This window comes from Hordeum vulgare, chromosome 4H, assembly GCF_904849725.1.
Source record: "Hordeum vulgare subsp. vulgare chromosome 4H, MorexV3_pseudomolecules_assembly, whole genome shotgun sequence".
NCBI classification, from domain to species: domain Eukaryota; kingdom Viridiplantae; phylum Streptophyta; class Magnoliopsida; order Poales; family Poaceae; genus Hordeum; species Hordeum vulgare.
The window spans coordinates 273,170,441-273,197,603 of NC_058521.1; the positions used below are offsets into that span (position 1 = coordinate 273,170,441).

General features: G+C 42.7%; 1 protein-coding gene across 1 annotated transcript; it reads right to left on the reverse strand.

The window, feature by feature from the left end:
* LOC123450456 (protein NRT1/ PTR FAMILY 5.14-like) lies at window positions 1–26,379 on the reverse strand. Its single transcript, XM_045127699.1, has 2 exons — window positions 26,317–26,379; window positions 1–303 (listed from the first exon to the last, which is right to left on the reverse strand). The coding sequence occupies exons 1-2, from the start codon at window positions 26,377–26,379 to the stop codon at window positions 1–3; spliced, it is 366 nt and encodes a 121-aa protein (XP_044983634.1).
* Between the last annotated feature and the right edge of the window lie 784 nt (window positions 26,380–27,163).

Here is a 27,163-nt window from a genome sequence, read left to right on the forward strand (position 1 = left end):
CTACCGAAAAGATCCACAAAAAAGTTGATTGAGCAGAAGAAAGAAAGTTGTGCTTGGCGTCGACGAAGGAAACGAATCAGGGGGCATTGTGCGGAGTTGGCTTACCGTGATGTATAGCATGGAGGAGGCGACGATGGTGCGGTAGCGGCCGTGCCACGAGTTGGCGACGGCAGCGCCGAGCAGCGGCAACATGGACACGGCACCGGACCAGGCGTTGACGGCGGCGGCGGCGGGCGTGCTCTCCTCGAGCGGGTCGGTCAGGTAGCTGATGAGGTTGGAGGAGATGCCGTAGTACGCGAACCCCTGACCCCCCGACCACCGACGCCACTGACCCTTGACCTCGACCCCCGACCCTCGACGCCACTCACCCTCGACCCCGACCCCCTACCCCGACCCCCAACGCCACTGACCCCCAACTCCCGAGCCCCGACACCTCTTCGGCCTCTTGTTGACCGAAAATACCCCAACTCCCGACGCCAGTGACCCTCGACCCCCGACGACACTAACCCACATAGTTATGAGTTAGGTCACATAGTTATGTTAATTATAAAAACATCATATTTGTGTTGATCGTATGAATTTCAATGTGCAGTTGTTCGACGACCTCCACGTGCATTGGACGAGCTCCGCCCTTGCGTTTGTTGGTGAGCACAAATGACTTCTCCTCCTACCCCCTTAATTTGCTCTGTCCCGGTCTTCGTGCCGATGAAACTTGCTAGCTATAGGTTTCTTCAATCATGAGTATGCGTGACCAGTATGCGTCTCCCGTTCGAAAGGGCGACATCTATAAATATGCATTTCTTTGCATATTTATAACCGCCATCCTTTTGAATTTTCCAACATTATCCATGGACAGCCCGAGTATGTGTAGATTGGGTTCATTTTCCCGTATGTTGTGCTCTGGATCTGATGCAGAATTCTGTCAGTGCCTCCCTGTTGTTCTCCGGGTACACATCCTCTCTGCTTATTGCCGAGACGTGTATCAGGAGAACAGCGGGGAGGTGCTGCCGAAATTCTGTATCACATCTGGAGCAGAGCATGGGAAAACGAACCCAATCTACACATACTCATGTGGGATTAGGACCTATCTTTACCTATTAGCGTGTAGGTTGCATGGTTGTAATAAAACTGACAAACTTGATTAGCGTATGAATATAGATGATGAATTATATATTTATTTCTTGTGCGCCCATAGGTAGCTAGGCAACATGAGTGATCGTGATTGGATGTACACTGGTCACCCTAGTCAGAAAGACATGACCCATGAATGGTTAACAAAAACCAAGGGGTTTGTGAGAGCCGCATTTGCAAATGGCCAGCAAAAAACATGGTGCCCCTGTCCCAACTGCGACAACTGGAAAAAGCAGACAGAGTTTGAAATGGGTAAACACCTGCAGAAGTGAGGTGTTACGCCTAATTATACGGTGTGGACTTTTCATGGTGAGTATGACCAACGTGCCAGAGCTGAGGTGATTCGTCGTCGCACTGATGATCATGGTACCAGGATTGAAGACATGGTGCAAGACTTCGATGTTGCTCGGGATTCGGACGATGAGATGGAGGAATCTGCAAAGGCCTTCTATGAAATGTTGGAGTCTTCAAAACATCCTCTCCACGAGCAGACTGAGCTTTGTCTGCTGGATGCCATCGCGCAAGTAATGGCTCTGAAGGCTCAATTCAACCTAGGCAGAGAATGCTACGACGCGATGATGACGATATTTGGATGCTTTCTACCCAAAGGCCATGTACTTCCTGCAAACCTGTACCAGTCAGAGAAAATCCTATGTGTACTTAAGATGCCCTATGAGAAGATACATGCATGTGAGAATGGATGTGCCTTATTTAGGCTTGAGTATGCGGCCTTGAACTAATTCCCCATTTGCAATTCTGCCAGGTATATTGTGGTAGACAACGGTATGGGTGAGAAGAATTAGACCATAATCCCCATTAGTGTTCTTCGGTATCTGCCAATCGTACCAAGACTTCAACGTCTTTTCATGGTCGAAGAGACGGCCAGACAAATGACATGGCACAAATTGGGCAAAAGAACCGAACTAGATGCGGATGGGAACAAGATGCTGGTACACACTTCAGATGGTTTTGCGTGGAGGCACTTCGATGCATTACATAAGGATAAATCGGAAGATCCAAGGCAACCTAGAGTTGCCATCAGCACGGATGGGTTCAATGTGTATGGTATGACGGCAGCACAATACAGTTGTTGGCCTGTATTTGTCATTCCACTAAATTTGCCACCCGGAGAGATTATGAAAATAAACAACATTTTCCCGACGTTGATAATTCCAGGGCCCAACTATCCGGGGAAGAATATGAATGCGTACATGCAGCCGCTTAAGGATGAGTTGCAAGAAGCCTGGGATAATGGGATCAAGACTTATGACGCGGCTACCAAAACAAATTTCAAAATGCATGTGTGGTACATGTACTCGACGCATGATTATCCGGCGTTTGCGCTATTCGTTGGCTGGTGTGTGCATGGAAAGTTCCCGTGCACCACATGCAAGGCATCTCTTCAGTTTCTTTGGTTGCACGCTGGTCGCAAGTATTCTTGCTTCGACATGCATAGACAATTCCTGGATCCTGACCATAAGTTCAGAAAAGACAAGAAGAATTTCATCAAAGGTAGAGTTGTCAAAAATACTGCACCAGCTGCGTTGACAGGCCAACAGACCCTTGATCAATTAAACACTCTCGAGCCTGATCCTTTGCGTCCAGGATACTTCAAAGGGTATAATACGGAACACGCCTGGACTCACAAGTCATGCTTATGGGATCTTCCTTACTTCAAAGACCTCCTTTGCCCACACAACATCGACGTGATGCACACTGAAAAGAATATTGCGGAGGCCATTTTTGGTACATTGTTCGACATAGAGGGGAAGTCAAAAGATAATCCTAAGGCTAGAATCGACCTGGAGGCTCTATGTGATAGAACGTTGCAAAACTTGCGACAATGGAAAGGAAAGCAAAGCATAGCGAAGCCAAAGGCATGGTTCAATCTTGAAAGGCCAGCTATGAGGGAAATGCTATTGTGGGTGAAAATGCGGTTGATGTTCCCCGATGGGTATGCTGTGAATCTAAAGAGGGGAGCGAGTCTTGAGAAATTGAAAATATTTGGTCTCAAGAGTCATGATTGGCACATATGGATTGAGCGGGTAATGCCGGTGATGTTGCGTGGCTTTATCCCTGAGGATGAATGGCTAGTACTGGCAGAGCTGAGCTATTTCTTCCGTTCTCTTTGTGCGAAAGAACTATCGCTTGGCGTGCTAGATGAAATGGAAGAGCTGGCGCCGGAGTTGATCTGCAAATTAGAAAAGATCTTTCCACCGGGCTTCTTTAATCCAATGCAACATTTGATTTTGCATCTCCCGACCGAGACAAGAATGGGGGGGCCCGTTCAAAATCGATGGTGCTACTCAAGTGAGAAGACGCAGAAGACGCTTCGAGTTGAGTGTAAAAACAAACGTAGAATTGAAGCATCGATGGCCGAGTCATTCATTACTGAGGAGGCGGCAAACTTCGTGACAGCACACTACGAAGCCAAATATCATCATTTGCATAACCCGAAGCCTCGGTACAATGATGGCGATCAAAAAAAATTCGATCCAACCTCAGCCTATTCAAAGGTAAGCTCGCACCATCCGGTGCTTCGAAAGGGAAATCGTTGGATGTCGAAGAATGGCGGACCATTTCATTGTATATCTTCACCAACCTAACAGAAGTGCGACCGTACATCGAGTAAGTTCTCGGTAAATTATTGTTCCGCAACTTCTAATTGCTTTGAACTACTCTTATTCCCGGATATTTGATATAGTCGATACGTCGCCGAATTCTCGGATGGAGCGGTCATCGAAAAGGATTCCGTCGAAGAGTATGAGCTACTCACAAAGCATGGAGGCGACTATCCCGGTTTCATCTCTTGGTTCAAACAAAGGGTAATTAATTACCATTAAGGGCCCATTTGATTTCTTGGTCTAATTTCTGGCTAATGCATCCATTCTTTCGTATTAAACTTGTAGGCTGATGCAGAGTCTATGGACGCCGAGTTGAGACAAGTCGCTAATGGTTTTGACTATAAGGTCCGGTCATTTGACAAATACAACATCAACGAGTATCACTTTCGTACCTTTGGCAAAGAGCTATCTATGCCCGACCTAAAGACTACAAATTGTTCTGTCTCTGCTATCGGCGAAGGAGGCACCGAGTATTATGGAAGAGTTGAAGAAATTTATGAACTTCTATTCTATGGTGAAAACCCACCGACCGTCGTAGTCTTAAAATGTTATTGGTTTGAGCCGAGGGAGACTAGAAGGACTCATGAACATATAGGACTAGTCGAAATCAACCAAAACACCCACTTAGATGTTCCCGATGTCTATATTACGGCTCAACAGGCGACACAAGTTTTCTATCTACCGTGGCCTGCCAAATTGATCCAAATCTCAAAGGTTGGGATGTCGTTTATGAAGTGCCACCACATTTTAGACCACCTACCCTCAAAGAAGAGGATTACGAAACTCACATTAACCCAGACACATATGAAGGAGAATTCTTCCAAGAAACACGTATGTCCAAGAAACATTTCAAGAACCGCTCTACTTCACCCGAGAACATTGAAGTAGACAGCGACAGTGAATCCGTCTTAACCCCTGATCCCGAACAGGAAGAGCTGGAAGAAGAAGAGGTTACTGCTGCGGATGACCTGTCACTTCTTGACCGATTACATAATGGTGGCCTTTCACATGTTCTTCGTGATAGTGATGATGATGATGCATTTATTGATGATAGTGATGATCATGATGCATTTATTGACCCCGAAGCATATATAGACGAGCACAATTGTTATTAGTTCATGTCAGGTATTCAACTATTATACTATATATAAATTTTGAGTTCATGTTAGGTATTCAATTTTTATTAGTCATGTTGGTATTTATGACGATGATACACTTAAATTATATACATTTTGTTACTCGAGTTGGTTTTTATGTTGTACTAATTTCATTTACTCTTTGTCATGATAGGTGTTGAAAGATGGTGGGAAAGGGTCGAAAGCACTCCGCGGCTCCTTCTTCATCGGCGGGTGATGGGATGGGTACTTCCATTCCTGCCTCGCCTTTTCAGAGAGTGTTGCTCTGTACTCTGCAAGGAGCGGCCCCCTTGAGAGGAGGTCGACCCCCCGCGAAGCCGAGAGGTACTAAAGGTACACGTTGTATTCATGTTGGTATTTATGTTGTACTCATGTTGTATGCATATTGGTATTTATATACATTTTATTACTCATGTTGGTATTTATGTTGTACTAAATGTACACGTGGCCGCGGGAGAGGTAGGGCGGTGGCTGCCACGCCTTCTGAGGTGGAGGCTACACGGTCTCCGCCACCACCCCAAGATGATTCACCTGAGCACAAGACTTCTAGGGTGGATTCGTCTGAGGTGGAGGCTACACGGTCTTCGGTTCACGAGCCTCGGGTCAACGAGCCTCAGGTCGACGAGGCTTCGAACCATGAGACTCGTGTCCCGGAGGCTTCGTTCCAGGCGACTCCGGAGCAAAGCAGGGATGAGGGTACGTCCCCAGAGACCCAGTGGGATACGTGGGCTGAGCCAAGTGGCCATGCTGGTAGTGACGTGGAGCTGGGTGAGGGGGCTACCGTCTACCAGCGTGGTAGTTCGGGGCTCCCGCTCGTGCCGGCGACCCCCGAGCAAAGGTGGTCGATTAGGCCAAATGGGGACAAGTAAGTTAATTTACTCTTATTTAACCTTTTTCCTTCACGTTTTCTCAAATATCTAATGTTTTGGCTTTAATTTGTCATACCGTAGGGGTTGGATTGTTGCCAAGGGTGTCCGCAAGCCCAACAGCGTCCTTGGTGTGCTTTGCCGTAAAAACTTCCTAGGGTTTGTTACGTTCCCCGGTCGGGAGCGAGAGGTAGGAATGACCTAGGAGCACTACTTGGGTGCCCCGGCCCCGCCGGAGGTGGAGATCGACGGTGTTTTGTGCCACACGAGGGCCGACATGGTGATCCGACAGTTCTGGGTAATTTCTCCTTCACACAATTATAAATCAACCATAGCTAGTTATTGTACTAATCGGTGTTGTCTCGTTTGCAGACCTACTACAGGTGTGAGGAGGGATACGAGGAAGACGCGACAAAGGTTATCGAAACCAAATGTCGCCGCCTACTTCAAAACTTTCGGCACAAGGCTCGGGTGCAGGCTGTTCGAGACTACTATGCCACACGGCGTATTAGGAAGGACAAGGCGAAGTGTCGTGATTCTAAGATGGAGAAGGAGCATTACATGAAGGTAATTACATATTATTAAGGCTTTGTAGTTAGTTTCCTTGATTTGGTTCTTACGCGCTCAAATTTCTCTTTATTAACTTAGGTGCCCCCGAGATGGTGTGTGGATAAGATGGATTGTTCGGAGGCCTTGGTGGATCACTGGTGCTCCGAAACGTGGGAGGCCAGCCAAAACAACACCAAGGAGAGGCGTGGCAAAATGGTTGGTGTGCCACACCATCAAGGGAGCGTCAACTTAATCCAATTTGGCGAGAACTGGGTATGTGGTTTGCTTCATGCCTCATGCAATTCATTCTTAATACTATCTTGAGCCCTTTACAAATACAATTTTCCTCTCTCTCTCTTTTAGGCGCATCACAATAAGACGGAGGTGCCACAGATGTACGACCTGTATGCGATGGCCCATACTGCCTCGTACAAGAAGGTCAAGGCATTCTCTGAGTCTGACCTCGAGCATCCAGAAAACTTCACCAACATCTCCTCCCACCACAAGCTCATGAAGTACAGAGATAATGGGAAGGCGAGGAAAGGGGAGGACTTTAACCCCAGCGAGGGGCCCATTGATCCAGAGCTGGTGATGATAGTTTGCTTAGCTAGATCCAAAATGGCTTAATAAGCATAGTTTGCTCCGGAATGACACATTTTTCCTAAGTTAGCTCCGAAATGACCTATAGTTAGCTAGGCTTCCACCTAAATGACATAATTAGCTTTGTTAGCTCCAAAATGGTCTATTTAACAAATCATGACCTATACTTAGCTAATTGTCCTTGAAATGACATAATTAGCTCCAAAAAGGCATTCTTAGCTAATTTAGCCCGAAGAAGGGGAAAAGAGGAGAAGAAAGAGGAAAAATGAAAATAAGGAAGAAGAAGAAGAAGAATAGAAGAAGAAGAGAAGAAGGACAAGAAGAAGGATAAGAAGGAGGAGAAGAAGGAGAAGGAGCTCCTCCTTCTCCTTCTTCTTCCTCCTTCTCCTTCTCCTTCTTCTTTTCTTCTTCTTCTCCTCTTCCTTCTCCTTCTCCTCCTCCTCCTCCTCCTCATCCTTCTTCTTTTACTTCTTCTTCTCTTCTTGCTTCTTCTCTTTCTCTTCTCCAACGTAGCTTAGACTCATCCAACAAAGGCTAAATTGGCTAATTATCCTACAAAATGACATAATTAGCTTAGTTAGGTGAAAACATCATAAGAACCTTGGTTAGCTCATTAAAATGACCAATTTAGCTAAAAATGAAATAATAAGCTCAAAATGGCATAAGAACCTTGGTTAGCTCATGAATATTATATACTTAGCTTGGCTTCCACCTAAATGACATAATTAGCCAATTTAGCTCTAATATGGCTTAATAAGCATAGTTAGCTCCAAAATGACATATTTAACCCAAGTGAGCTCCGAAACGATCTATAGTTAGCTACGCTTCCACCTAAATGACATAATTAGCTTAGTTAGCTCCAAAATGACCTATTTAATAAAAAATGACCTATAGTTAGCTAAGTTCTCTCCTAAATGACATAATAAGGCTTACGTAGCTCCAAAATGACATATTCCCCCTAACTTAGGTATTAAATGGCCTATAATTAGCTTAGCTAGATCCAAAATGGCTTAATAAGCAAAGTTTGCTCCGGAATGACATATTTTACCTAAGTAGCTCCGAAATTACCTATAGTTAGATAGGCTTCCACCTAAATGACATAATTAGCTTAGTTAGCTCCAAAATGGTCTATTTAATAAAACATGACCTACACTTAGCTAATTATCCTCGAAATGACATAATTAGCTCCAAAAAGGCATTCTTAGCTAATTTAGCCCGGAGAAGGGGACAAGAGGAGAAGAAAGAGGAAAAATGAAAAGAAGGAAGAAGAAGAAGAAGAGAAGAAGAAGGAGAAGGAGGAAGAAGAAGGAGAAGGAGAAGGAGGAGAGAAGCTCCTTCTCCTTCTTCTCCTCCTTCTCCTCCTTCTCCTTCTTCTTGTCCTTCTTCTTTTCTTATTCTTCTCCTCTTCCTTCTCCTTCTCCTCCTCCTTCTTCTTCTTCTTCTTCTTTTTCTTCTCCTTCTTCTTCTCTTCTTGCTTCTTCTCTTCTTGCTTCTTCTCTTTCTTCTTCTACGTAGGTTATTTTCCCCAACAAAGACATACTTAGCTAATTATCCTCCAAAATGACATAATTAGCATAGTTAGGTAAAAACATCATAAGAACCTTGGTTAGCTCATTAAAATGACTAATTTAGCTCCAAAATGATATAACAAGGTCAAAATGGATTAATAATCATAGTTGGCTACCAAATGACATATTTATCCAAGTTAGCTATAGAATGACCTATACTTAGCTAAGTTCTCTCCTAAATGACTTAATAAGGTTATGTAGCTCCAAGATGACCTATTCCACCTAACTTAGCTATTAAATGGCCTATACTTAGCTAATTTCTCTCCGAAATAACCTATATACTTCTTCATCTAGTATTATTCTTCTAACTTTCTTATTTTTCATTTTGCAGATTACATTCACTTCACGGGAAGCTTGGATTATATTGATGGAATGTGTGGAGATGATTTCTTGTACCATGGCTTCACTGAAGCTTGTATTGAAACTATTGTAGTATATGGATATATATGAAACTTTGTATGCATGTGGATGAAACTGGTGTAATATATGGTTTGGTACACATGAAAGTTATTTTAATATGGTTATGAGTACGGAAACAAATTTATTTTTGTCAAATATATATATATATATATATATATATATATATCCTGATTGTTGTGAAAAATGCTGGATATAATAAGAAATAAAATAAAAAGGGGCTGGTTCACCCCTTTGCCGTGTGCCCCCACATGGCAAAGGGGGGATGGCAGACGGCAAAGGGGGGAGAGAGGGGCTGGGTTCCCCCCTTTGCCGTCTACCCCCACATGGCAAAGGGGGGATGGCAGACGACAAAGAGGGGAGAGAGAGAGGGGCTTGGTTCCCCCCTTTGCCGTCTGCCCCCACATGGCAAAGGGGGGATGGCAGACGGCAAAGAGGGGAGAGAGAGGGGCTTGGTTCCCCCCTTTGCCGTCAGCCCCCTCATGGCAAAGGGGGGAGGGCAGACGGCAAAGAGAGGAGGCCTTCCGTTAACACTTAACGGGATCGTTGGTGTATCAGCCGTCCCATTTAATTTGCCGCCTGCCCCTCATGGCAAAGATTCTTTGTCGTCCGCTTTAAAAAAGCAGACGAAAAAGAACCTCTTCACCGGATTTTTTTGCCGTCCGCTGACCGACGACAAAGCCTTTGCCGTCCGTGGTTCCCCCCTTTGCCGTCAGCCATGGCAGACGACAAAATTATAAATTCCAGTAGTGTCTTCTTCTTCTTCTTCTTCTTCTTCTTCTTTTCTTATTATCCTCCTCCTCTTCTTGTTATTCTTCTTTTTTCCTCCTCTTGCTTTTTTTCCTTCCTCCTCTTCTTCTACTTAATTATTCTTCTTTTTTGAGATTACCTATTCTTAAGGCCTTGTACTTAGTTTCCTTGATTTGATTCGTAGATGTAGCGTTCAAATTTCCCTTTACTAATTTATAGGTGCGCCTAAGATGGTGTGCGGATAATATGGATTGTTGGGAGACATTGATGGATGAGTGGTGCATAGGCCAATGGCGATCCGTCCACAACAATGCGAAGGAGAGGTGTGCCCAAATGATTCGTGTGCCACACCATCAAATCAACACCAACTTATTTCGGTTCGGGCGGAACTAGGTATGTGGTTTGCTTCATGATTCATGCAATTAATTCTTCATGCTAGCTTGAGCCCTTTACTAATATTTTGTTCCTCTCTTTTAGGCGCATCACAAAAACACGAAGGTGCAAGAGTTGTACGAACTCTATGCCATGGCCCATACTGCCTCCTACAAGAAGGCCAAGGCATTATCTCAGCGTGACCTCGTTCATCTAGAGAAGTCCACCAACATCAACTCACACAACAAGCTCGTGAGATACAAGGCGGTCGGGAAGGCGAGGAAACGGGAGGATTTCAACCCGAGCTAGGAAACTTTGAATCCAGAGCTGGTGATGATATCTGGTGGCGGGAGGCCCCATGGCTCGATAGCCATCGAAGATGGTGGTAGGACCACGATGTCGCCTAGAGGGGGCGGGTGAATAGGCGTTTTAAAAACTTTTACGGATTTGGCTTTATTCTAATGAGGAAATAAACTAAGAGGATACTTTTCAAGCACAAATCCTAAATATACTAGGCTCAACTACGTGCACCAACAACTTGTTCGACCAAGATGAACACAACAAGATTACTCACAAGTACAAGTAAGTTACACAAACTTACTTGAGGAATATTACAACATATGTAAGTGTATGACACAAGTTAGCAAATCACACTAAACACAAGATATATCAATAGTAGCAAGTATGAATTGCGGGATATAGAGTGTAGGCCTAAACGATTAATGTTTACAGGGAAATAGCCAACACAATGTAATGAGGACAACAATATGTAGTGAATGTACGCTCAAGTAACCAAAGTAAACCACAAGTAAGGAGTTAGGGTTAGGGATAAACAAAGTCACGGAGACGAGGATGTATCCCGATGTTCACTTCCTTGGAGGGAAGATAGTCACCATTAAATAGGTGGATGTTACCACGAAGGAACACCAACAACACAAAGGCTCACCCTATTGTCCTTGAGACAACACCACGAAGGCGTTTCTCAACCAAAAGTGGTAGGCCTTTGAGGTGGCCTCCAAACCATCACAAACTTTCTGGGGGAAATCACAAAGGTTTGATTCCTCTCCGAAGGACTCATACCGCCTAGGAGTATCCAACCTCCAAGAGTAAAAAGATCACGAGAACTGTTCAAAACTTGCTCAAATTACAAATAACTTTGGTTGAAAGGAGGAGAGGGAGACGATCTATCTTTTGATTTGAACAACACCCAAGGGAACTCACAGATGCCCTTGGGATCTAAGATTTGGTGTAAGCAAATGGGAGTGAGAGAGAAAGATTTTCGTGGAATATTTCAGCTCACTTGGGCGACCCCCACTCGAGGTAGGAGAAGACTATATATAGTGGTGGTAGAAAAGTGGCGTTGGAGCCACTTATGTTGTGCACTTGCCAGACGTCCGGTAGTTCACGGTCGTCCGGACAACCACGAGGGGTAAGATGTCCAACGTTGGTCGGTTGTCCAAAGATGCAGAAGATATCAGGTCAGCACAACATCTGGTGATAGGGTGAATAGCATACAGATGTCCGAAATGCATCGGCCGTCCGGGGCACGGTGGTCTGGAAATGATCGGAAGTCCGACAGTTTGAATGTGTTGAGTGACAACAGATTTCCTACCGTATCCTGATGTCTGGTCCTCGGACAACTGGAGGAGCCAGAAGTCCAAGGGTTTGAATATGTTGGTTGGCTTCGGATTTTCGGATGACCGACGTCCGGACGTCTGAGAACCACCGGACGACCGGACAAGAGCAGACCAACAACAGGAAGATAGAGAAAGAGGAATTGCCTAGAGTTTTGAGCAAGTTTCTTGCGAGATCCAGTGATCCCCTCTTAATAGTGTGGGACCCCTAAAACTCAAAAATCATAAAACAGCTACACTACATACTTACCGATAATCCATTCTTGAGTGTATAAGTTTATTTGGTGATCATCACTCCACACCACTAACGTAAAAGGAACTAATACCTTTGAATTAAGCCTTTCACTTGAGCTTGTTGTTATTGTTTCTTCTTGGCTCAAGCTGAAGGCAAGACATTGATGAAGTCTTCAAGTAGCTCTCCCATACACAATGTGGAAAGCCTTACTTTGTATTCATCTTCACATGTCCATCATGTGAACATCCACAACCTTCACTCATGTAATGCTTAGGAATGATTGTCTTGAACTTGCCCTTGTCAAACATGATCATAAACACTTGATGTCATCCTCTCATGGACACTTGAAATCTCTCTCTTGATGCGAGCCCATGAGAATTACCTAACCCTCATAGACACAGATATCACATAGTATGGGTTAGTACACAAAGTGCAATTGACAATTAATTACCATACCACAAGATCCCATGTGGTACATCATTTGCGCTTGTGTGATGATCAACTTTGAGTTAACTCTTTGATCTTCATCTTGGTCAACATTTATATTTGATCCATGATTAATCTTGATGTCTTGAAGGCCCTATTGATTCCTTGTTAGGCTTCATTGCTTTAAGAAATGATTACCAATATCTCAATTCACCATGACCATATCAAGTTTCTCCATGAATCTCATATTGGATATAACTTGCTCGTCTTCATGATGCAACATATGAGCTCATCATGATCCTATTTTCAAGACATATGTATAATTCTTCCCTTCAATTGTTCTCTCAAGATCTTGATCCATCATGGTTCAAACCATAAGCAAAAGCATGAGAATGTGTGAGATCCTCAATGAACTCCACATAGAACACATCTTGTTCATCACATGGAATTCATCTTGATTATATCATATTCGATTCAATCATTGAGCTCATCCTTGGTGCATGCACAACAATATGTATATGACGTTCATTTAGAATCAATTCGAGCTCCTTCTTCCATATTCATGGAATAAGCATACTTCAGTTCATCCAATATTCTTCATGTATTGCAAAATAGAACATTCCTTCAAATGTATAACTCAATGCAAACATTAGTCCATTAGGATTGTCATCAATTACCAAAACCACACATGGGAACTACATGCACTTTCAATCTCCCCCATTTTGGTAGTTGATGACAATCTCAACAAGAGGATTTATATAATGAATTTTAACGCAAGTATGCAATTTACCCAAGGATATATTGAATACTTGGGATGGTTTTGATAACGTCAAGTTTCACAGAGATACTTGAGTTTATCACATGCAATTTACCCAAGGATATATTGAATACTTATGATGGTTTTGATAGCGTCAAGTGTCACAAAGATAATTGAGTTTATCACACTCGATGTACTAACATCAAAGTACTACACAAAATATAGAGCAAGCTCCCCCACAATATATGCATGTGTGAACGAACTATGAATTTGCTTGCATATATTGGTTGACATAAACTAGGTGGAGTTTCCTCTATACATATTCATTGATGCAATAAACAATAAGCCATAGGCACTTTTAGATTATCTTAAATCCTCTAAGCTTCTTCCCCATTGGCAACAAATGCCAAAATGGGACAAATCTCGAAGACAATGAGTTCCTCCTTAGAGTATGCATATTACAAGATGTGAGTGAAATAAAATGCACATATTTAATGAGAGGAAATTTGAGGAGGTCGGGATCTAGAGATTGCAATAGGTGTGAAAAATAAGCATTCGACATGTGAGGGACACATTCAAAGATCCAAGCAACATATTTTGGACGAGATATAATGTAGATATCCAAATCGATCATTATGATAAGTATGGGTCCAAAATACATCCTAACGCATGAGTGCATAAGATTATATGCAAAACATACAAACACTCACTTCGCAACCTCTTACCGATACCACCAATGAATCAATAAGGAAGGAACCAAGTGACCGGCAAGGATCAAGTGATCTCGCAAAGATGGGAGCATACTTATGTGCACAAATTTCTAAGTGGACAATAGTCGTCTATGTATCCACACCGGAACATGCATACATAAAATAGTCACAATTGATAAGAACATGATATGCACAAGTAAGTCCATTATCATACACATGTAATCCTAACACAAGAGCAAGGCACATGGCACAAAGACCATGGCACAAATTGATCTCATTTGTTTAACCATTGCAATAGAGTGTTTTTCAAGAACATGCAGGAAAACACAAATAGAATAAGTACTATTACATGCTATGATGCAACCTACACAAGGTTGACTCTACTTATATACAACATGAAGTAAATACTCCCTCCATCCTAAAATTCTTGTCTCAGATTTGTCTAGATATGAATGTATCTAGTCAGGTTTTAGTATTTTGATACATCCATTTCTAGACAAACCCAAGACAAGAACTTTGGGGCGGAGGGAGTAGTTGTTACCCAGAAAGTATTGGTATGGAGTAGTAATGACTGAGTCATATACTCTTGGCTCTAATTCCCTCGTGGTGGCACCACCTTATTTATGAATAAGCCAAGACAACAATGCTTCTCCAATGTACCTAGATCACTCTTAAGTACAATATGGTCCCCAAACTTATTGGGCCTGAAGTAGTTAGTATAACTACAATATATAGGGCAAAAACCACTCAATTATGTGCATATAGATATGAATTTCAGTTTCATGCACATCTTAGCTTTGAAGGATATGAAGGATTTACCATATATATTGGATCAAAAATAAAGAAAACAAGGCATGATAATTTACACATAGTAAATATGCCTACACAAGCCTACCAAAATCCAAAGAGATATAAATTGGACAAATGAATACATAACTGTTAATACTTCCAATAACCTCACAAATCATTCATGTTGTCCAAAATAAATCAAAGTGACAAATCAACATATGATAGCACACCAAGTTCAACACATGAACCAAACAAAACAAATTAGCATATAAGATATGCATTGCACATATTCTTACATGCATATCTGACTTCAGTGGATATATTATAGTACAAGTAATAAGATAACAACTCCCACAATACCATAAAACTAGTAATAGGAACTCAAACAAAAGCATGGGCTATTACCAGGAGACAATTTAATTTCTCGGGTAGTTATGAAATGCAAGTAGAAGCAAAGCCGGTATAAAGATGACCATGAAACTCTACCATACAAGGAATACCATGTGCAAGAGAACACAATGGTATTTAGAATTATCAGTCGGTGATAGATTCCAAATAAGCACAAGGTCATTTATACTCACACAAACATGACATGACAGTTTAGCAATAAGCACAATGCTTAGATACCATATTATTAACATGCTAATTAGCTAGATCATCATGTAGAGAAACAATTGGGACGACATGCATCATATATACCCTTCTTTTAAGTATGATCCAGAAGCTAAATCATTAATAAACCTGTAGTAGAATGTCATACTCACACACATCTAAGGAATTAAACAACAAAAGAATTATTATGCAAATAGAGACGTGTTGAGCATGGCAAGCCACAAATATATAAAATAATCCCAATACTAGATTTTATGTGGCATTAGTCAAATATTTATATTACCCAGGATTTGTGATATGCGCAAAGCGTATCACTCCCCCATAATGTGATAATCCATGTATTTTCCACAAGAGGCAATTGAAATCCAACTAAAGATGATCAATGGATGAGAATTTGAACTTCAAATGAACTTGACATACCACATAGTAATTGGATAACCTTGCACTATAAATACTAGGTGGTGTCCAATATATACACATTTGAAATACTCAGTTATGGAATAAAACACCGGTAGCCGAAAATAAGGAGGCAACAACGGAACAAATCACACGACAAAAGGCTAGGCCTTCCGCTATTTACCAACTATATATGTGCATTAATTAAATAGCAATTAAATATGATGATATCAAATGCCCATGTTATCACATGGACCAGCTGGCACCTGCAACTAGCAACGCTAATAAATTAGTGGTTGAGCAAGTCTAACCTAACCAAACAATATTTGGTAGGAGGGGAGGTGTTTCAGGTTTCATGGCAATGTTTGATGGCATATATATCATGTGGTAGGCAACGGAGATATAATGATGGAAAGGAAGCAACTAAGCATAATAAACCTAGAAACGGTGTCAAGGTCACGATCATCTTGCCTGTGATTTCTTCAGAGTGGAATTGTTCCTGATCTTCCTGCACAAACTCACGGACTCCTCGAACTCGTTCCCGGAACCAGTAGCTACCCAAAAGAAACAAACAGACAATAAACACCAGCAATTGATGATGCAACACACAATATGATGCATGTATGCACAGATCCAAATATGCACATCAAATTATCCTACTCATACTACAAAATGCCTCCTCATCACAAAATGACACTTCTAGAGATCTGCTCAAAACTGAAATCCAGTATCACCATTGGATTCCTTGGGTTTTTCTATCCCAAATCCATATATCATACTACTATAATTGCATGCAGAAAAACACCATAAACAACAAAAGAAAAATTACACAGGATCAAGCTACACTAATGTCAAGAATAGCGGCTCTTCTTGCTATGCCAGATTTGGCATATACGAGATTAGGCGGATTCCATTTTAGGAATTATTCCAAAAATGGAATTTAACACACTACCAGAAATAGAATGAAAAATCACAATTTAATTGACAGGAGGGCCCCACTGGTCATATGCACCAGGGCCCCCTAGTGCATGACAGGTGGGCCGTGTGGCCCACTTGTGAGTGGCACACCTACAACAGAGTGAACACAAAGAAGAAGAAAATAAAGGTGCAGAGGGGGGACTCGAACCCACAACTTCTTTGCTGCACCACACCATAGCTACCATTGGGCTACAAGTGTGTATCTGCACTACTAAGGGTAGCATTGCAAATATACCTCCTCTGCTACTTAACAGCAACAGGAAATAACAACGCGAAAAGGGGTGCGCTAGGGGAGACTTGAACCCTCGATCTATAGAGGCACGTGGTTCTGTTGTCACTGCGCTAGCGATTGCTAGCTGCACTAATAAAGCAGCAGGAAGGATGAACCTGCCCTGCTCGCAAAAATTAGCACGCAAAAATTACCAAAACAAAAGGGGGCGCTGGGTCTCGAACCCTAGAACTGCTAGTCTGCGCGCGGGGACAAAGCGTGCTGATCTGGTGCAGTGCTACTCACCAAGGGGGGAACCTCTCTAGGTAAACATAAAGTAGGGCGCTTGCTCTGCTTTAGCAGAGAACGCCGACAACGGGCCTCACCACGATGTTACGCGGGGATCTACCCTAGGCTACGCTACGTTGCGGCGCAAGGGGAAACAGCCAAGATGCAGAGGGCTGCAGCCCATGCACACACGCGTGCATAAGCAGCAACAGAGCTACGCTCACTTGCCGGTGCAACTCCGGCAGGCATCGAGCTCATCTCCTCCTCGTTGGGTTCAACACTCTTACTTATCGAAAGGACTATTATTGATCCCCTATACTTATGGGTCATCAAGACTCTTTTCTGGCGCCGTTGCCGGGGAGGAAAGCGCCTTTGGTAAGTGGAATTTGGTAAGGAAACATTTATATATTGTGCTGAAATTTATTGTCACTTGTCACTATGGAAACTGTTCCTTTGAGGAGTTTGTTTGGGGTATCTTCACCACGAACGGAAGCACGAGGAGTTGCTCCTCAACCTGAGGTACCTACTGAAAATATCTTATATGAAATTCCTTCGGGTATGCTTGAGAAACTGTTGGCTAATCCTTTTACAGGAGATGGATTATCACATCCAGACTTGCATCTGATCTATGTAGATGAAGTTTGTGGTTTATTTAAGCTTGTAGGTTTGCCCGAGGATGAGGTAAATAATAAAGTATTTCCTTTATCTTTGAAGGATAAGACGTTGACATGGTATAGGCTATGTGATGATACTGGATCATGGGACTACAATCGGTTGAAATTGGAATTTCATCAAAAGTTTTATCCTATGCATTTAGTACATCATGATCGGAATTATATTTATAACTTTTGGCCTCGTGACAGGGAAATCATAGCTCAAGCTTGGGGGAGGCTTAAATCAATGCTATATTCATTCCCCAATCATGAGCTCTCGTGAGAAATTATCACTCAAAACTTTTATGCTCGGCTTTCTCATGAAGATCGTACCATGCTTGACACTTCTTGTACCAGTTCTTTTATGAAGAAGGATATTGACCACAAGTGGAATTTATTGGAAAGAATTAAACGTAACTCTGAAGATTGGGAGCTGGAAGAAGGTAAGGAGTCAGGTATGAATTTCCAGTTTGATTGCGTTAAATCTTTTGTTGAAACAAACACTTCTAGAGATTTTAGCACTACGTATGGACTTGACTCTGAGATAGTAGCTTCTCTATGTGAATCTTTTGCTGCTCATGTTAATCTTCCCAAGGAGAAGTGGTTTAAATATCATCCTCCTGTAGAAAGCAACATAGTCAAAACCAATCTAGTTGAGGAGAAAGTCATTGCTTTTAGTGATCCTGTCGTTCCTTGTGCCTACGCTGAGAAACCACCTTACCCTGCTAGGATAAAAGATTATTCCAAAGCTCCAACTGTGATACTTATGGGTTACATTAGACCACTTGCACCCCCTGAGGAAATTAGGGTTGAACCTAGTGTTGTTATTATCAAAGATCTCTTAGCCGAAGACATAGACGGGCATGTTATCAAATTCTGTGAGGACTCCGCTAGAATTGCTAAACCTCACGCGAAAGACAAATACGGACCTGTAGTTGGCCTGCCTGTTGTTTCTGTCAAGATAGGAGATCACTATTACCATGTTTTATGTGATATGGGAGCTAGTGTTAGTGCAATACCACGTTCCCTATATGATGAAATCAAAGATGAGATTGCACCTGCTGAGTTAGAACCCATTGATGTCACTATTACGCTAGCTAATAGAGACACTATCTGCCTTATCGGAATTGTGAGAGACGTAGAAGTCCTGTGTGGTAAGACGAAGTATCCTACTGATCTCCTCGTCCTTGGTACTGCACAAGATAGCTTTTGTCCCATCATATTTGGTAGACCCTTTCTCAACACTGTCAATGCTCACATTGATTGCATTAAGCATAATGTCACGGTTAGTTTTGAGGGTGTGTCTCATGAATTTAACTTCTCCAAGTTTGGAAGACAACCCCATGAAAAAGAGTCGTCTGGTAGGGATGAAATAATTGCTCTTGCCTCTATTACCATACCTCCTACGGATCCTTTAGAGCAATATCTGCTTGAGCATGAAAATGGTATGCATATGCAGGAAAGAGATGAGATAGATAAAATTGTCTTAGAAAAATATCCTATTCTCAAGAATAATCTGCCTGTTGAACTACTTGGGGATCCTCCCCCACCAAAGGGTGATCCTGTGTTCGAGCTAAAACAGTTACCAGATACTCTTAAGTATGCTTATCTTGATGAGAAGGAGATATATCCTGTTATTATTAGTGCTGACCACTCGAATCACGAAGAGAAGAAGTTATTAAAAACTTTGAGGAAGCACCGTGAGGCTATTGGATATACTCTTGATGATCTTAAGGATATTAGTCCCACTCTATGTCAACACAAGATTAAAACCGATCTTGATTCTAAGCCAGTTGCCGATCATCAAAGGAGATTAAATCCTAGGATGAAAGAGGTCGTGAGAAAAGAAATATTAAAGCTTCTGGAAGCAGGAATCAATTATCCTGTTGCTCATAGTGATTGGGTAAGTCCAGTACATTACGTACCTAAGAAGAGAGGTATCACCGTCGTCCCTAATGATAAGGATGAACTAATCCCGCAGAGGATTATTACTAGCTATAGGATGGTGATAGACTTCCGGAAACTGAACAAGGCAACTAGGAAAGACCATTATCCTTTGCCGTTTATTGACCAGATACTAGAAAGGCTATCTAAACACATACACTTCTGCTTTCTAGACGGTTATTCAGGTTTCTCGCAAATACCTATTGCACAATCTGATCAAGAGAAAACCACCTTCACATGCCCCTTCGGTACCTTCGCTTATAGGTGCATGCCTTTTGGCTTGTGCAATGCACCAGCCACCTTTCAAAGATGTATGATGGCTATATTCTCTCACTTTTGTGAAAAGATTGTTGAGGTTTTCATGGATGATTTCTCCGTCTACGGTTCTTCCTTTGACGATTGCCTCAGCAACCTTGATCGAGTGTTACAGAGATGCAAGGATACCAACCTCGTCTTGAACTGGGAGAAGTGCCACTTCATGGTTAATGAAGGCATCATCTTAGGACACAAAATCTGTGAGAGAGGCATTGAAGTTGATAAGGCTAAGGTTGATGCAATTGAGAAAATGCCTTGCCCCACATATATCAGAGGTATACGAAGTGTCCTAGGTCATGCTGGTTTCTATTGAAGGTTCATTAAAGACTTCTCTAAGATTTCTAGGCCTCTTACCAACCTCTTGCAGAAGGATGTTCCCTTTGTTTTTGATGAGGATTGTGAGGAAGCTTTCGAAATACTTAAGAAGGCCTTGATAACCGCACCTATTGTTCAACCACCAGACTGGAACTTGCTCTTTGAAATCATGTGCGATGCTAGTGATTATGCTGTTGATGCTTTTCTAGGACAAAGAGTTGACAAGAAGTTGAATGTCATTCACTACGCTAGTAAAACTCTAGACAGTGCCCAAAGAAACTATGCCACTACAGAGAAGGAGTTTTTAGCAGTTGTATTTGCATGTGAAAAGTTCAGATCTTATATAGTTGACTCCAAAGTCACTATTCACTCTGATCATGCTGCTATTAAGTACCTCATCGAGAAGAAGGACGCTAAGCCTAGGCTAATCAGATGGGTTCTTCTGCTACAGGAATTTGATTTGCATGTTGTTGACCGAAAGGGTGTTGATAACCCCGTAGCACATAACTTGTCTAGGCTAGAGAATGTCCTTGATGACCCACGACCTATTGATGACAACTTTCTTGATGAGCAATTGAATGTCATCCGCACTTCACATAGTGCACCATCATATGCTGATTACGCAAACTATATCGTAGCCAAATACATACCACCCAGTTTCACCTACGAGCAAAAGAAGAAATTCTTCTTTGATTTGAGACACTGCTTTTGGGATGATCCTCACCTATATAAGGAAGGAGTATATGATGCTATTAGACGTTGTGTGCCCGAACATGAACAGGGGAAGATCCTGCAGAAGTGTCATTCTGAGGCTTACGGAGGACACCATGCTGGAGACAGAACTGCTCATAAGGTATTGCAATCAGGTTTCTATTGGCCCTCGCTCTTCAAGGATGCCCGTAAGTTTGTCGTGTCTTGCGACGAATGCCAAAGAATAGGGGACATCAGTAAGCGTCAGGAAATGCCTATGAACTATTCACTGGTCATTGAACCATTTGATGTCTGGGGCTTTGATTATATGGGACCCTTCCCGAGTTCCAATGGGTACACTCACATCTTAGTTACTATGGATTATGTCACTAAGTGGGTAGAGGCTATCCCCACTAAGAATGCTGATCACCACACCTCTATTAAGATGCTTAAAGAAGTCATTTTCCCAAGATTTGGAGTCGCTAGATATCTGATGACTGATGGCGGTTCACACTTCATTCATGGTGTTTTCTGCAAGGTGCTCGCTAAGTACGATGTCAACCATAGAGTTGCATATCCTTATCATCCTCAGTCTAGTGGTCAAGTGGAGTTGAGTAATAGGGAGATCAAATTGATCTTACAAAAGACCATCAATAGATCTCGAAAGAATTGGTCTAGCAAACTTGACGATGCACTATGGGCTTATAAGACTACTTATAAGAATCCCATGGGCATGTGACCGTATAAAATGGTTTACGATAAGGCCTGTCATTTACCTCTTGAGCTAGAACACAAAGCTTATTGGGCAATCAAAGAGCTCAACTTTGATTTCAAACTTGCCGGTGAGAAGCGGTTGTTTGATATCAGCTCATTAGATGAATGGAGGGCCTAGGCATATGAGAATGCCAAGTTGTTAAGGAAAAGGTTAAGAGATGGCACGACAAAAGAATACAAAAATGAGAGTTCAATGTAGGTGACTATGTCCTACTATACAATTCTAGTCTAAGATTCTTCGCAGGCAAGCTTCTCTCTAAATGGGAAGGTCCCTACGTTGTCGAGGAAGTATATCATTCCGGTGCCAGTAAAATCAATAACACGAAAGGCAATTTTCCTAGAGTGGTAAACGGGCAAAGAATCAAGCATTATATCTCTGGTACTCCCATAAATGTTGAGACCAATATCATCAGTATCATAACTCCAGAGGAGTACATAAGGGATGTTTATCAGCCTGTTTCAGACCCTGAAAACCAAGAGGTATCTGTTTCGGTAAGTAATTGGACTCCGAAACTTTTCCAATAGGAAATTTTCTCCGTTTCGGAATTTATGGAAAATTAGAAAAATAAAAAGCAGTCCGGAGAGCGCACGAGGCGGCCACAAGCTTGGTTGCCGCGGCCTCCCCCCGGCCGCGGCAACAGGGCTTGTGGGCAGCTCGTATGCCTCCCGGACTCCGTTTTCTTGCAGAGCACTCCTTCTGGTCCAGAAAAAAATCGTTATATATACGCTCGAGGGTTTTGATCTCCGTATCGCGCAGTTTTCCTCTGTTTTCGTTTCGAGCCTGTTTCTGTTGCAGATCTAGATCGTCATGACTTCCCCAAAAGTTCCTAAGGACAAGATCTTCGAGAAGGTCATCAATCCCTACCTCACGGAAGTATTGCAGCACCCCCTATCTATCAAGATGAGTGAGGAGATGTTGCACATCCGTGATGTTGAGGGGCCTAAGAAGACCGGAAGCATGGAGACGAGGCTCGAAGCAATGGAGCAACAAGTCTTCAAGTGCCAAGGGATGGTGGAGCGTGGTCTCAACGCCAACTACATGATGATCACCGAGTTCACCAGAAATCACAAGATGGATGCCATTGACATTGGGAAGCACCTCTCCAGGCTCTATGACAGGGTTGATCAACTCCAGGGCCAGATCTATAACCTGCAGAACCAAAACTGTGAGTATGAGTATAGATTTAAATCAATACGGTTGGCTCCAGATTTGAGGATTCCGGCAACTCGTTCATCCTGCCATGATGGAGCACCTATGCATTGGAAGACGGAGGATCAGACTACTCCAACAACACCACCACCATCACCACCAAAGGAAGACAAGTAAGCATTGGTATGGGCAATCCCCTTGGCTTTTGCCAAGCTTGGGGGAGTTGCCCTAGTATCGTATCACCTTTATATCTTTTGTTTTTACCTTTGTTTTAGTTCTTTCCTTTTCTGTTTTTATTTCTTCTCTTAGTGGAATAAGTCTTTAGTGTTTTAGTTTGAGTCTTTTGCCTTGTGTCTCCCCCGATGTATTCAAGCTTGCGAGCTATATAATAAAGAGTATCTTAGTCAAAGGGCTTTGTTTTGTGCCATGATCAGAAGTATGAAAAGAACGATAGCATGAAAGATCATGAGATGATCTTATGGAAAGTGATAGCTTCACATATAACTAGTATGATGATTGAAACTTGTTGAGAGTAGACCAACATAGACCTCAGTCATTGTTGAAATTAATAAGAAGTAATAAGGAAAGAGAGGTTCACATATAAATATATCATCTTAGACACTTTTTATAATTGTGAGCACTCACCAAACTATTACATGCCTAGAAGTAGATGTTGGACAAGGAATACAACATAATGAATTGTGTTTGCTTGGTTCCAAACAATGTTATATGATTAGAGATCCCTTATCATGTGACAATTGCTTCCACCTCATATTAGCCAAAACTCCCGCACCAAGTAGAGATACTACTTGTGCATCCGTAAACCTTCAACCCAGTTTTGCCATGAGTGTCCACCATACCTACCTATGGATTGAATAAGATCCCTCAAGTAAGTTGTCATCGGTGCAAGCAATAAAAATTGCTCTCTAATATGTATGATCTATTAGTGTGTGGAAAATAAGTTTTGTACGAACCTTTGATGAGGAAGACATAAAAGCGAGAGACTGCATAATAAAGTTCTTTATCACAGGAGGCAATATAAAGTGATGTTCCTCCGCACTAAGAGGACACGCATCCAAACCTCAAAAGTGCATGACAACCTCTGCTTCCCTCTGCGAAGGGCCTATCTTGTACCTTTACCTTTCCTCCTTGTAAGAGTCATGGTGATCTTCACCAATTCCTTATTTAGCCCTTTTTCTTGGTGAACGTTGTATGCTTGGGAAATATCTATATTCATATATCAACTTGGAGATGAGTACTTATGCTTTATTATTGTTGACTTTACCCTTGAGGTAAATGGTTGGGAGGCAAAACTGTAAGCCCCTATCTTTCTGTGTGTCCAACTGAAACTTCGATACCATGAGTACCACGTGAGTTGTAACAATTGTGGAAAACAAAAGAGATGATTGAGTATGTGGATTTGCTTTACAAGCTCTTATTTGACTCTTTCTGATAATATGATAAATTGCAATTGCTTCAATGACTAGACTGTTGTTGGCCACTTCTCGGTAAGGTTTTTGTTTCATACTTTGCTTTGTGAAGGAATTGTTACTTTCCCATAAGAATCTCTATGATGCATTGATGTTCTATGTGTGATCATGATGCCCTCATGTCCGTATTTTGTTTTATCGACACCTTCATCCCTAAACATGTGGACATGTTTTGGGTCTTGGTTTTCGCTTGAAGACAAGCGAGGTCTAAGCTTGGGGGAGTTGATACGTCCATTTTGCATCATGCTTTCATGTTGATATTTATCGCTTTATGGACTGTTATTATACTTCGTGGAACCTTACTTATGCCTTTTCTCTCTTATTTTGCAAGGTTTATTTGAAGAGGGAGAATACCGGCAACTGGAATTCTGGACTGGAAAAGGAGCAAGTCTGAGTGCTCTATTCTGCGCAACTCCAAATGTCCTGAAAATCAACGTGGATTTTTTTGGATTTTATAAAAAATACTCGGCGTAAGAAGTGTCATAGGAAAGCAATCAGGGGCCCACAAGCCTGGTTGCCGCGGCCTACCCCCTGGCCGCGGCAAAAGTGCTTGTGGGCACCCTGGTGGCCCACTGCCCCCCCTCTTTTGCTATATGAAGGGTTTTGTTCCAGAAAAAAATCATTTGGGAGCTTTTTCGTGGTTTCGCCGCCGCCACGAGGCGGAACTTGAGCAGATCCAATCTAGAGCTCCGGCAGGACGATCCTGCCGGGGAAACTTCCCTCCCGGAGGGGGAAATCGTCGCCTTCGTCATCACCAAGACTCCTCTCGTCGGAGGGAAGGCATCTTCATCAACATCTTCATCAGCACCATCTCCTCTCCAATCCCGAGTTCATCTCTTGTAACCAATCTCCGTCTTGGGACTCCGATTGGTACTTGTAAGGTTGCTAGGAGTGTTGATTACTATTTGTAGTTGATGCTAGTTGGATTACTTGGTGGAAGAGTTTATGTTCAGATCCTTGATGCTATTCATTACGCCTCTGATCATGATTATGATTATGCTTTGTGAGTAGTCACTTTTGTTCCTCAGGACATGGGATAAGTCATGCTAATAATATTCATCTCAGTTTGGTATTCGTTCGGTATTTTGATATGATGTATGTTGTTTTTCCTCTAGTTGTGTTATGTGAACGTCGACTACATAACATTTCACCATATTTTGGCCTATAGGAAGGCATTGGGGAGTAGTAAGTAGATGATGGGTTGCTGGAGTGACAGAAGCTTAAACCCCAGTCTATGTGTTGCTTTGTAAGGGGCTGATTCGGATCCACTAGATTAATGCTATGGTTAGACGTTGTCTTAATTCTTATTTCATAGTTGTGGATGCTTGCGAGAGGGGTTAATCATAAGTGGCATGCTTGTCCAAGTAAGGACAGTACCCAAGCGCCGGTCCACCCACATATCAAACTATCAAAGTAACGAACGCGAATCACATGAACATGATGAAACTAGCATGATAGAAATTCCCGTGTGTCCTCCGGAGCGCTTTTCCTCTTATAAGACTTTGTTCAGGCTTGTCCCTTGCTACAAAAGGGATTGGGCCACTTGCTGCACCGTTGCTACTACTTGTTACTTGTTACTTTTCGCTTGCTACGTTTCACCTCACTACACCATCACTTGTTACCGCTACTTTCAGTGCTTGCAGTTATTACCTTGCTGAAAACCTTTTATCAGAGCCTTCTCCTCCTCGTTGGGTTCGACACTCTTACTTATAGAAAGGACTACGATTGATCCCCTATACTTGTGGGTCATCAGGCTGCGGCTCACCGAGGGTTTACCGAAGGAGATCCGGCATAGGAGAGGACGAAACACGGCGAGCTGGTGTGGAAGAAGCTCATCGGACCTCGAGGAAGAAGTCGAGCATCGTGGACGTCGGGGAAGAAGCTCATGGCGTCGATCTTCACGAAAATGGAAAGCCCATGGCGTCGTCTTGCTCCTCACAGGGTCGGGGAGGAGGGATACACGACCTTGCGCCGGCGACGAGCTCGGGCCGCAGGTCTCCATGGCGATAGTGGCCTCTGTAGTCGCCTTGACGGCGCGAGGGGGAGAGGAGCAGGGGAACTGGCGAGGCTAGGCTTAGGGGAGGCGCTGGGGTCGCTTATAACCCTCGAACCGCGAGCCAGTGTCGTGTGATGGAGGAGGAGGTCGATCTCGTGGTGGAGCGCTGGTCGTACAGGGGATCACGACACCGGGGAGGAAGAAGGGGTTGCGAGGTAGGCCTGGGCCGAAAGCTACGCGGTTGGGCCGCTCTCTCTCTCTCTCTCTGGCACTCTTTGCAAATAAAAATAACTCAGGTTTCGAAATGAAGCCAGAGGCTAAAAGAAAAGGAGAAAAACAAAAGTAAAAATATATTTGGGCTTCTAAAATGTTTCCACTATTTATGAAAATAAGTGGGGCATTTTAGGAGACAAAAATTAAATGCCTTTATACTTAAATGGACTCTGGTTTCAAATAAAACCAAAAGGAAAATTAAAATAAAACATGAGGGGTTGCTTCCACAATTAACAAGAAGAATTTTAGAAAAGGAGGAACTTTTTTATAGGGGAGAAATAGAAGCTTTTAAATCCGCCACAAAAGAAAATAGAGAGGAGAGAAGGGTTTTTTATCCTATGGTGCAACTTGTGGGTTTTTGAAATGCACTTGTTGCACCCACACCTCAACAAACAAAAAAGCACATCCACACAACACTTGCACATCACATCAAGGTTCACCCACATCAACACAAAAAAAGGAAAAGATGCAATGCACGAAGGCATGGTGCACATAAAATGATGACACAAATGGGCTC

Excerpts from the sequence above, each read along its gene's own strand:
- LOC123450456 (XM_045127699.1), bottom strand. The coding sequence starts at position 26,379 with ATGGAGACCTGCGGCCCGAGCTCGTCGCCGGCGCAAGGTCGTGTATCC. Across the intron at positions 304-26,316 it reads TATCCCTCCTCCCCGACCCT|GGGTTCGCGTACTACGGCAT; the intron begins GTGAGGAGCAAG and ends TCGGGGGGTCAG.